This window comes from Plasmodium gonderi (assembly GCF_002157705.1).
Source record: "Plasmodium gonderi DNA, contig: Chr05, whole genome shotgun sequence".
Lineage (NCBI taxonomy): Eukaryota > Apicomplexa > Aconoidasida > Haemosporida > Plasmodiidae > Plasmodium > Plasmodium gonderi.
This window is the reverse complement of record NW_021628930.1, coordinates 1,045,344-1,057,501: the sequence shown is the minus strand read 5'-3', so window position 1 is coordinate 1,057,501 and position 12,158 is coordinate 1,045,344. Positions and strand designations below refer to the sequence as shown.

General features: G+C 34.2%; 3 protein-coding genes across 3 annotated transcripts in view; 1 reads left to right on the top strand and 2 right to left on the bottom strand.

Annotated features, from left to right (window-relative positions):
- Window positions 1-1,277: 1,277 nt before the first annotated feature.
- PGO_052370 (holo-(acyl-carrier protein) synthase) lies at window positions 1,278-3,212 on the bottom strand (the record flags this gene model as incomplete). Its single annotated transcript, XM_028686615.1, has 1 exon — window positions 1,278-3,212. One exon carries the CDS (start codon window positions 3,210-3,212, stop codon window positions 1,278-1,280), a length of 1,935 nt encoding a protein of 644 aa, XP_028542416.1.
- A 2,891-nt stretch (window positions 3,213-6,103) lies between these two features.
- PGO_052360 (hypothetical protein, conserved) lies at window positions 6,104-10,405 on the top strand (the record flags this gene model as incomplete). The annotated part of the gene is made up of 1 exon (XM_028686614.1): window positions 6,104-10,405. The coding sequence occupies one exon, from the start codon at window positions 6,104-6,106 to the stop codon at window positions 10,403-10,405; it is 4,302 nt and encodes a 1,433-aa protein (XP_028542415.1).
- Window positions 10,406-11,053: 648 nt separating this feature from the next.
- The window catches only part of PGO_052350 (serine/threonine protein kinase RIO2), a gene marked incomplete at both ends in the record, with an annotated part of 2,178 nt that continues 1,073 nt past the window's right edge, over window positions 11,054-12,158 (bottom strand). The window contains one exon of the mRNA XM_028686613.1: window positions 11,054-12,158. This exon is cut by the window's right edge and continues 1,073 nt beyond it. Within this exon, the coding sequence (XP_028542414.1) occupies window positions 11,054-12,158 (1,105 nt within the window).

The following is a 12,158-nucleotide window of genomic DNA, read 5'->3' as shown; positions in this document are numbered from 1 at the left end:
TTTCACGTAATAATGTGCTCATATAGGAGAGAAATATATATATATATATATAGTACAGCAAATGTACTAAACTTCTTTTCTTCTGACCAACCTGGAACACCCTTTTTTGTTTTATTTTATTTTTTTTTTTTTGCATAGTACTTAACATTTAACCCTTGCAACAATGTAATATTTTATCTTTTTTTACAAAACCTTCTTTTCACAAGTTCCTGTGAATTGTTTCTTTTTCATTTCTGTTTATTTCACCTTTTTCTTCTTACACAAAAGAGAACAAAAAGGAAAGAGGCTTATTCACACATATGTATATATATATATATATATGTACATATAAATGAGTACTTGCGTACGTACGAAAAATTTTTGCTAAGCGCATATTGTTCTTTTCAGCACAAATCGAAACTCTTAAAATTAGCGAAATGTCGTTTTAGTTAAGGTAATAAAAAAATTACATGCATATATATAAACATATACATATCGATATCACAGGGATTTACACTCCATCGTACGTATATATAAAAATGAATGAATAAAAAATCCATCTACGTTTTTTTTAGTATTAACTCCAAATATATAATATAGGAAGCTCCACGTACGTATATACGCATTCGCTTGTGTACACGTTTTTACAATAAGCCCTGGCAAATGTACGTCGTTCAAATTAGCCCTATAAAAGCCATAAAAAAAAAAAAAAAAAAAAATGTATATATAACATGAAATAACATAGCATAACATAAAAACGAACAAAGTTTATGTGAGTGTTTCTACCAAGAGTTGCATAATTTTTCTCACAGATTTACCCCACTGTTTGTTACACACTGGCAACCACACCGCTGATCCAATTACAGCACGATTTCATACAAATCGTTTTTAAAAAAGTTAAAAAATATAAAAAAAAATTCTTTCCCATTTATTTTGCAAAAGACTAAAGATTTACCTTTTTTGCAAAGGCCCAAAACATGCATGCTTATTTGAAGGCAGTCAATTTTTTTTTTGTCGTGAAAATTCACGTGGGGATGCACAATACATTTTACACATAACATATTTGTGTGCGCAAGTTCAAAATTGCAATAGTTCAGCTGAACGAAATTTGGATGTATAAAAAAATGTTTGGAGGTATTGGTACTGTATACTTATAGATCAGATGCACAACTTTAATCATATAAGCACAACCATTTATATATGAACACTTTTTTTCATTTTTTTTTGATTACATATTGATACGTAGACTGACAGACATATACATATACATCCCATTGTCAGATGGCATTTCTCTCATGTCAAACGTTTGAACCAACCGAAAGTGCTTGTGCATGGATGAGATATGTGCAAAAATTGCACATAGCTGACTGATCGTTCATAATATTATGATTTGAACATGTTATTTTTTCATCACTTATTGACAGAAAAATGTTTACAATACCCATTTCGTTAGCTATTTTATGTGCCTTGTTATATAAAATAACGTGCGGCTTCCCATACTTGTCATTTCTTATCTCTATGTCATTCATGCTTAACCCATATTTGGATATTGAACTTAAGCCTCGACCCATGCATTTAAGTATAGCTTCTTTGGCAGCGAATTTTTTGCTTACGTGGATAGCCAATTTTAGTGTATAATTTATGTTGCATTTTTCTGTAAGGGCTTCTCCAGAGTGTCCATGGGAGTAACATCGGTTACGTCGTTCTGAATAATCGCTTCTGTTCTCGTCTTTACTTTTTTCATCGGCCAATCCATAACTTTCCTGAGTATACACTTCTGTGCCAAAGATCCCCTGTTCAAACTCACGCATCTCGAGAGAACTCAAAACCTTTTTTAAGAAAAACGCTTCATTCTTTTTTTGAAGAATTTTATAAATTCTATTAACATTTAGGATATCTGTTCCAACTCCAATAACATAATGTGAATAAAACGTATGTGTGTAATGATGAAACTTCAAATACTTTTCTATCATTTCTTCTTCAATATCCATAAATTCATTATATTCTTTCATATTATTAACATGATCCTTGTTCGATAAATGTATTAACCCATGCAAAACATACAATGGTAACCTCTGGTTTACGCAGAAAAGAGTATTAAACAGTTTGTTAACTCCTCGAAGAGACATTTCTTCCTCATTTTTATGGTTGTAATCGTGGTCGTGATTTTCCAGCATGTTTCCATCACTACTCTCACCTCTTTCTCCTATAGCTTCATCATCTATCCTTTGATTATCCCTGTCACCACTCTCATCGTTGGCCTTGTCCATTATCTCACGCTCGTACCTAATCCTCGAGAGAATACACTCCTTGTTTATATACGCGGGACATAAGTAAATGTCTCCGGATCTTAAATATCTCCTACCAGATATGTCATCGTGTGCTGATTTACAATTTGAGGATATACCTTCATCACTAGACACATAGTGCAACAGAGAGATAACGTCGGTTGGTTCGTTTTTTCCTCTATGAATTCTATTAAGATTTTTCATATCTTTTAAACTGACAAATGTTATATTTAATTGAAAATCCTTATATTTCATTAGATGAATAAGCTTTCTTACTTCTTTTTCAAAATGTGGGAGGTTAATTGGAATTTCAGTTTGAGTATTAACAATTTCTAGAAGTGAATTCTGGTCGTAATTTTCTCTACTATATGTAGTATTACTCCTATGACCATCGTCTTCATAACAGTTGCTACCTAAAGCTCTTCTTATAACATTGTTGTTTATTCGGTTAATAATTTCTTCATAGTTTTCCTCTATCATATATATTTTACTTAGTTTTTTCATAAAATTTACATTTTTCCATCTTGGTTGTGCCTGTAAAGAATATATTTTCTGTATTACTTTTTTAGCACAATGGAAATTCTCAATATAAAATTTAAGGGGTCTTGTCATGGGGCCATTTTTACATACTACTTTAATCCTTCTTATCGATTGGACATTGAAAAGGCCATCATTGGAAAGAATGCTTCTAGGGTACTGACCAAAACGGGCATTGCGAATTGTAATATGATGAGCAGAACAATTCCGATCAGAATATGGGTAATCCAAATTTGTTCTACCACTGGAATTCCCCAAATGGTAATTATTTTTTTTTATCATTATCCCCACTGAATACACAACATTTGGAAATTTCTGTTTCTTCTGAAGAAGCAGCAAATATAAAAACACTACTTTTACTATTTTCGAACATATATTATTTATTATGTGGACATCTGAACATGGCATTATAATCTGGTGTGGTTTTAAGTTGGTTGCTGCAGCTTATTCAATATGCCTTGAGCCAAGCTCTAAGCGTAAAAATGGTGGGGAAAGAGGGTGCACTTCTGTCCCCCTATATGTTCATACATGTGCGTTCATGCGTGTGTATTCATGCGTGTACGTTCATGTATATATATATATATATATATATATATATATATATATATATATATATATATACATATATATGTACATGTGTATATGTGTTCTTTTGTTCCTCATGCAGATGTACAGGAATGCTTACATATATACCTCATAAACCCATGCACTCGCTTTCATGCATGTTCACGTTTGAAATATTTATACATCTCCGGGGCTAAACCTTTGCGTTCCCCACAAGAGGTGTAAATTAGTTTCGTGTTTTATCAAGTGTTCGTGTGGGGGATAACAGGAAAAATGAAGGACGTGTTTATGATATCATTTTGCATCATATACAAGGAAAAATGTATTTTTTTTTTTTTTTTTTTTTTTTTTTCTTTGGGCGTGCTTTTGGCCTTTTTTCCTTTTTTCTTTTTTTCTTTCTTTTTTTTTTGGGGGGGAGGGGAGTAGTTCATATTTTGGCGCTTCTTTCCCCTTTTGTGTGAAAATATGTGTCAAACAATTGCACAGTGGGGTGAGGTGGCATTACTATCTTGTCAGCATAACGGATGTCGCTTAAGTTTATCCATACCCAACCCCGTAAGCAACTACACGAAATGTCGTTATTGTGCTAAGTTTTTATATCAGCACGGTTACCCACATGCAATTTAACATAAATAATGGAACATTTATTCAAGTCGAAAGTACATTTTTTTTTTTTTTTTTTCTTCCACATAATTCACACACAAATGGAGAAAAAAAACAAAAACGTTGTTTTAGGATTAATCTCTGCACTAGTGGACTATATTACATTCCCTCAAATGTAGAATATGAAAAGTGATAAGATCGAAACGGGACATGTGTCACCATATATGTCACATATGGGGATCCACCTTTTAGAGGGCACAAAACATCTTCCCAAAAACATCTTCCCAAAAACATCTTCCCAAAAACATCTTCCCAAAAACACCTGCCCAAAAACATCTGCCCCAAAACACCTGCCCCAAAACACCTGCCCAAAAACACCTGCCCAAAAACATCTGCCCAAAAACACCTGCCCAAAAACATCTGCCCAAAAACACCTGCCCCAAAACACCTGCCCAAAAACACCTGCCCCAAAACACCTGCCCAAAAACACCTGCCCAAAAACATCTGCCCAAAAACATCTGCCCAAAAACATCTGCCCAAAAACATCTGCTCCAAAACGAGTTCACTGGATTAGCTACCTATTACATTTGACGCGTCACCCCATATTCATGCATGTATGTATGTGAACTTCCCACATGATATGGAACCTTGTCGTATAATCAATCAAGTGGATCTAAATCCAAATATTATTAACACAACATAATGATGCACAACTCCATTGGCGTCCCTATTTTTTTTTTTTTTATTTTCTCATATGGATATAACCGTTGATCTAAAAAAAGTGCATATGTGTTCTTCTTAATGAAAAACTCGTAGGTCAGGCAATATAGGATCCTAAGCGTTGTTCACATTGCATGATTTGTGTTATACGTATGAATTTTTTGAGAGAAAGGGAACTTGTATGTGTGCACCTGTGCATGAGCATACGTTGCGTGACTGTCTTAAAATTAAAAAGATAAAGTAAAAACGAGGAATGTATGAAACAAGGGCGGAGGAAGAACGAAAAAATGATGGAGGAAGGGTGGTGGAAGAACACAGAGGAAGGGCAAAGCAAGAGCGAAAAAGGAATAATAAGTGTCCATTTATATATACACACACACACTTCCGACAAGACAGAACAATCATCATATGCAATGAACCGAAATATGATTAACATAGGTGTTCACAAAACATATGATGGGTAACTTCCTAAATCTCGTTCTCCTCTGTCCTATATTTGCAAACCTGAGTTTTTAAATAACAGCTGTTCCTGAGACTACAGGCTTATATTCACACGTCCCATTTAAAAAAAAAAAAAAAAAAAAAAAAAATATAACTGTTCCCATCCCCATATGTTCATTAGTCTATACATTTGTCTGTGTATCCATCAGAAGATCAGGAAAACGTAGGAGGTATGTCACTGGCCCTTAAATCATACCACACATTATGAGTTAATCCTATTTAGCCGTGACCTTTATTCCTAAAAATCTTCATCACAACTTTTTGAATGGAACTCATAAGTGCACTTGTGTGCAAGACCTATGTAGATATAGTAAAATGCGACTATTATTATTTTATTTTATTTTTTACCTACTTTTGTATATCCAGTCTAGCAACTTTTTTTTTTTTTTTTTTTTTTTTTTTTTCTACCTTTGTATATCCAATGTAGTTTTTTTTTTTTTTTTTTTTTTTCTAGTACTTGGGACCATTCGTGAATATTCCTTATAAATATGAGAAATGCGATCCCTCTCCACTATGCATAATTTTATAGGCTATAAAATTGACAGAGCCATATGACAAGGCCAGATCTACATAGTTGACCTTAACAGAGGCGCGTGTAGGGAAGCTTGAACCAGAACGGTTGCCATTTGTAAGTGCATATTCGTGAGAACATAAATATGAGTCTAAACATCCGTCGAAACATCTGTCCAAATGCCTGTCGAAACATCTGTCCAAATGCCTGTCGAAACATCTGTCCAAATGCCTGTCGAAACATCCGTCGAAATGCCTGTCGAAACATCCGTCGAAATGCCTGTCGAAACATCCGTCGAAATATCTGTCGAAATATTATTTTACTTGTACTCTTACACTCCACAGACACCCACCCACCCCCCCTTTTGCTTCCCCCATTTGAAGAGTCACTCCGCGCAAAGATGAGTAAACGAAAAAAACTCCACCTTAAAAAAAATGACGAACTAGAAGAACAAGAAACGGATGTGCTCATCGTTGGTGCAGATACAGGGGGTCTTATCTTGTCACTAGACCTGGCACGTAAAAATATTCAACATATTGTGATAAATTCCTGTGAGTGGAAGAAAAATAAAATAAATGAGGCAGATATAAGTGCACAATATTTACTCTATCCCAGAACTTTGGAAATTTTACAGGACATGAATATCCTTTCAGAGGTTATACATAGAAGCTTAAAACTAACAGGCGTCAGTTTTTATGCAGGAAATAAATTAATAAACAAAACTGACAAAACATTTTTTCAAAATTTTAATGGCAGTATACCATATATGTTAAGTATAAGTAAAAATGCGTTCAACAGTATCCTGCGAAGGAAATTATTTTCTCTCAATTCCAGATCGATTCAGGATGCCACTATTTTATGGGGCATTGGCCAAAAATATACCTGTCATTGCAGAAGGAAAAATAAAGGGCATAAAAATAGTGGTATTATGTGGTTGCATCAGAATTTGGGGATATCACCTCACGGGGGTGGACAGCATTTCCACACATGCGTAAGTTCGAAGTATCAACAGAAGAGGAAACATGAAAAGGGGAAAAGAGAAAATGGGAAGAACTGGCAAAATTGGAAAAATGGACGAGATGTGAAAAAGCTGTACACGCTTCCCTCCCTCCTCAAGAAAAGACAAGGAAAAACAAGCCATAACTTTAATGGGGAAACAACGGAGAAAAAAAAAAAAAAAAGAATTACAAAGAGAAGCCAAAAGAGTTCATCACATAGTAGTAACACGGCAGAAGACAACAATTCGGACTATTTAAAAGAAGAATCAAACAATTCTTTCGATACAAATACATCTAAAAATACTTGGAGCCAAACAGGTTCCAATTTTTCTACTCCCACATATGGGAATCAAACTGGAAGTAGTGTCCAAGATAGCGATATCCTCAAATATTGCTACATGCACTCTATCAGCAAAACACACACTAAGGAAGAAAATAAGTCTATGCCAACTGTGCACGTTCATTTGCTGAGAGATACAAAAAGAAAAAATAACGAAATATGTAAGGGCACAAAAATGGGTACAAATGATAACAATGCTCATAGTGGGATACAAGACACTGATGAACCCAAAGTGTACAAAAAAATGTATAGAAAAGGAGAATTTTTTCTATGGGGAAGAAACAAGAATAATAGTGTAATGAAAAATAATATGGAAGACCCAAACAAATGCATTGAAAAGATATATGATACACACCTATGTGAAGACAAAAAAAAAGAAAAATCTATGCATCACTGTTCTATTAAAAGCAAATTTATAATAGGAGTTGATGGGAGAAAATCCTTAGTAAGAAAATTAGCAAACATAAAAATGGAAGAAAAAACAAACAACCATATTGAATGCATATCAGTTGATATATGTGCCAAATGGAATATCAACATGAGTCATTATCATTTAACATTAGTTCAATCAGAACATGGTTTTGTTACCTGTTTTCCCATACTCTTTGATATAACAAATATTCATGAACAAAATCTTTACTGTATTGATCATACATTTGCAAATCTCATTAAAGCAGCTAAGGAAAAATATATCTTCAAAAAGGAAGATTCACAGACTTCTAGTTCATCTAAAAATATATTTAATATGAGGATCATGTCTCATCCGTTTGGAGAAGCAAAAAATGACCACGATAATTTATCATCTCTAACAAGAGAGAGGAATAGTACTGCCCATCAACAAATGGACAATCATTTCTTCACATCTCAAAAGGAGGAGGAAAAACAGAAAAAAAATACTAATACAACACATGGAGAATTTTCCAGCAATTTGGAATCACATTCTGGGTTCCTCGAAAAAGGCATACAGAAAAGGGAGTCCCAAAGAGGTCCCATGACTGACGAACAAAATGAACCCAGAACAACTGCACATGTAGAAAAATCAGATGACACGATTAAACAAAACCAGAGAGAGGAAAGAAAAGACGTGCAAAATTCAATACAATACTCAAGTGAGCCATGCATTTGTGAAGATATACCAAAGTTAAATACATCTAATGGGGAAAAGATGGATGAGGCAGTTAGGAAGAAAATCGATTCTGATGAAGAATCCATTGGTAGCACACAAGGATGTATACCCAAGAAGGAATGGAAAAATAATCATGACGAACTTGGGTTGAAGCACCAATTGATAAAGACCATTTCAAACGGAATGACTCAAAATTCAGTTACATCAAAAGAATACTACATCGAAAAGAATCCCACTGAATGTTTCGAAAATGGAACACTCGAAGGGAATTCAGCTAGTCGCATTCATGTTGCTACACACTTGGTTGGAGCTAAAAGGGAGGAAGATCAAGTCACACATACTCTTAGGGATTATAGGCACCATTCCTCAGATGAGATAAAATGTAACGAGAAAAATCCACATGTAAAAGATAAATATCACACTACTATTTATGACTCGAAGGAGAGTAAGACAATGGGTAGAAATAGTGACGATGTCGTATGGGTGAAGAAAAAAAATGGAGATGTTTTTACGAATGGCGAAGGAAATAAAAATATAAACATGCAAGGTGAAAAAGGGACCTTTCCGCTGAACAATTCACACGACAGGGAAAGTGAAAAAGCTTGGAAAAATCCCCACGATGATGATTCCAACTTTCTCATAAGTGATGATGTACAAAGAAAGGAAAAGTACATTGAGAAGGACTACACGATTTACCAATCCAATGATACCGACAGCAATCACGAGGTGTACATTTTCTCCGATGCAGTAAGCAATAACTCCTGCACAGACATAAACAATACTTCTCCATTCATCACACGAAAGGGAGGATACAACTGGCACTTAACAATATGCAGGAAGGTAAACCAAAAAAAAAAAAAAAGTGAATATGCTTATGAAATGAAACAAACGCACAAACTTTGTTACGTAGAAGTAATAGAACTGATAGAAAAAATATTCCCCAATATAAAATTATTTTATATATACAATTTAAAAACTGCGATACACAGAGATAAAATATGTAAAAACTTTTATCACGATGGAGTAATTTTAGCAGGGGAATCAAACTGTTTTTACAATCCCATGTTTAATATAAGTATTAATTTAACAATACATGATGTGTATAACATTGGATGGAAATTGAAGTATTTAATTGATCATACTCCTTCATTTATGCTTCTAGAATCATATGAAAAGGAGAGACAATATATATGTAAAAAGGTTCTATCATGGAGCATAGACAAAATAAATTTTTTCTTTTTACCAAATAATGACTCGATTCATTATCTGGTTTCTTTCTTAAATTGTTGTTCCAAAACATTTAGAAATTTTTCCCCTACCTGTAATTTTTTGGATAACATTTATAGAAAAACGTTTATGTTGCAAAGTGATTATTACAAATTAGACATTATAAATAATTCTGATCAGCTTACAAAAAAACATTTCATATGTGCAGATCGGGCAAAAAATTGTGTTCTAAAATCTATCACCTTCAGTAGAGGAAATTATCAGGAAAGTAATACTACTGTATGTCTTTATGATTACTTGAAAGGCCATTTACATACATTAATTCTCTGTATAAACCTGCTCGACATTGCCAAATACTCTGCATGCAAATCGATGCTTCCACATGGGCATCCATTTATAACTCCTTTTCATTTAAAACGGATTAATAAAATGAAGGAATTTTCTAATCACCATGATAATCATATGCATGATGATGATGATGCGAATTCTATTGACAAACTTATGAAAATTGCTAGGTTGACATATCATACCATGGACAAAGGAAAACAAGGTCCTTCTCTTAAGATACTCTGGGTTGTATGCAACGATCAAAAAATTGACTTTAACTCAAAACATTCAATTGTTAGTGAAGGAACAGATATTACAGCAAATGGGAGTGAAAATGCGAACATACTTTCAGCAATCCTTTCCTTTATATGTCCTTATATTCCTAATAAGTTTTCCCAGATACAAAAAACATCCATGAGTCATAATGCACTTAACGAACTACTTACCAAAATAAAAGCATCTAACCTTGGAAAACAAATTATCCTCTACGATTTCTTAAACGATTTTCAGAGACAATTCAACATTAAACTGGGTACCCCAAATAGCTTCATCTACTCTTGCAACACTACACCAGCTATGTATATTTTTGTTAGACCCGACATGCATATAACACACATGAATTATGTTAGTGATGAGAGTAAAATTACGGCATTCTTCGATTATCTATACAAATTTTATGCCTAAGTTGGCAGAACTCACAAGGGCACCGTGTGGTTTTTTTCCCCCAATCCCTGCTCCTCCTCCTGTGTGCACACTGACACATGGTGCAGGGATAATATAGGAATGTCACTAGCAGTTCCATTCATTTGGTTTGCGCCCTTATTTATGGCCTTTTACAAACATTTACTGAGTTTAACTATATCTGATTAAACAAATGATATGACAAAACAAGGGGAAAAAAAAAATAAAAAAAGAACAAAACGGGTGAATAAGCAAAGAATCTACATACAACATATGGGGAACGCGTTTTATTCTATCCATAATGTTGTCACATGTGCATATAACACGCTGCAAAAGATAATATTTGCAATTTTGAAAAATTATGATTAAAAGTTTTCATTTTCATTTTCACTTTCGTCCTGGTCTTGTGTCTTCATTTTTTTTTTTTTTTTTTTTTTTTTTTTTTTTTCCTTCTCAACCTTTCCCCCCCCCCCCCTTTTTCCTTTTAACTTTACAAAATTTTTTATTTTTTCCCTCAATTTTTTTTTTTTTTTTGTTTTTTAATTTTTCTTTTTTTTTTCCTTTTTTTTTTTTTTCTTTTTTTTTTTTTTTTTTTTTTTTTTTTTTTTTCTCCTTCTCAACCTTTCCCCCCACCCCACTTCTTCCTTTTAACTATACAAAATTTTTAATTCTTTCCATCAATTTTTTTTTATTTTTCGTTTTTAAATTTTCCTTATACTTTTCCTTATTTTTTTTTTTCCTGTACATGTATTTTAATTTGCTCTTCACATACTCCTTCGTGTATTTTTTTAAGTGCGGCTTCCACGTTTCCGACAATTTTTTGGTGGACTCATCGGACATCTCTCCTTCGGAACTGCAGCTCGAGTACTCTGTCGATTCTCGTTCTTCGTGGTCACTCCCACTGTTACTCCTAAGACTGGTACTCTTCACACTGCTGCTCTTCAAGTGATTAATTTTCTCTTTCTCTTTTCCTGATTCTCCTCCTTCTCCAAAATTACTATCAATCTCATCGTTCTTCTTTCTTCCTCCAATATCGACGTTTTTCTTTCCTCCTCCAGTATCGTCGTTCTTCTTTCTTCCTCCAATATCGTCATTCTTCTTTCTCCCTCCAATATCGTCATTCTTCTTTCTCCCTCCAATATCGTCATTCTTCTTTCTCCCTCCAATATCGTCGTTTTTCTTTCTTCCTCCAATCTCATCGTTCTCCTTTCTCTCGCCAATCTCATCGTTCTCCTTTCTCTCGTCAATAATATCGCTCCTCTTTCTGTCTTCAATTTCAATGCCAGTGTCTTCCTCACTGCGAACAGATAGATCTCCACTGTTATCGTCCTCTTCACCCACATTCATCTTCTCCATATTCTGGCATTTTCCATTTGTAAGAACTTCTTCCTTGGCGCAGTTATTACTTCGTCCATCTTCTGTTCCCTCTTGTTCGTTCATATTTTCGTGCTGCTCAACCTCCATAAGTTCTGCATTTCCTCTACAATCCTCTTCACCTTTGTCCATTGCATCTAACTCGTCCAATCTTTTATCCAAATGGTCACTCAATTTTTCCCTCTCAGTGTTGCTTTCGTATGCATCTTTGTAATATCCTTCACATTCTGGAGATCCTTCTTCCTTCCATGTTTCCACGTTGGCAGGTTTCCCATCCGAGCTTACACTACTTGGTCTATGCCTTACACTCTGATAGATATCTTCACTATGATGAGATACTTCACTATGATGAGATACTTCACTATGATGAGATACTTCACTG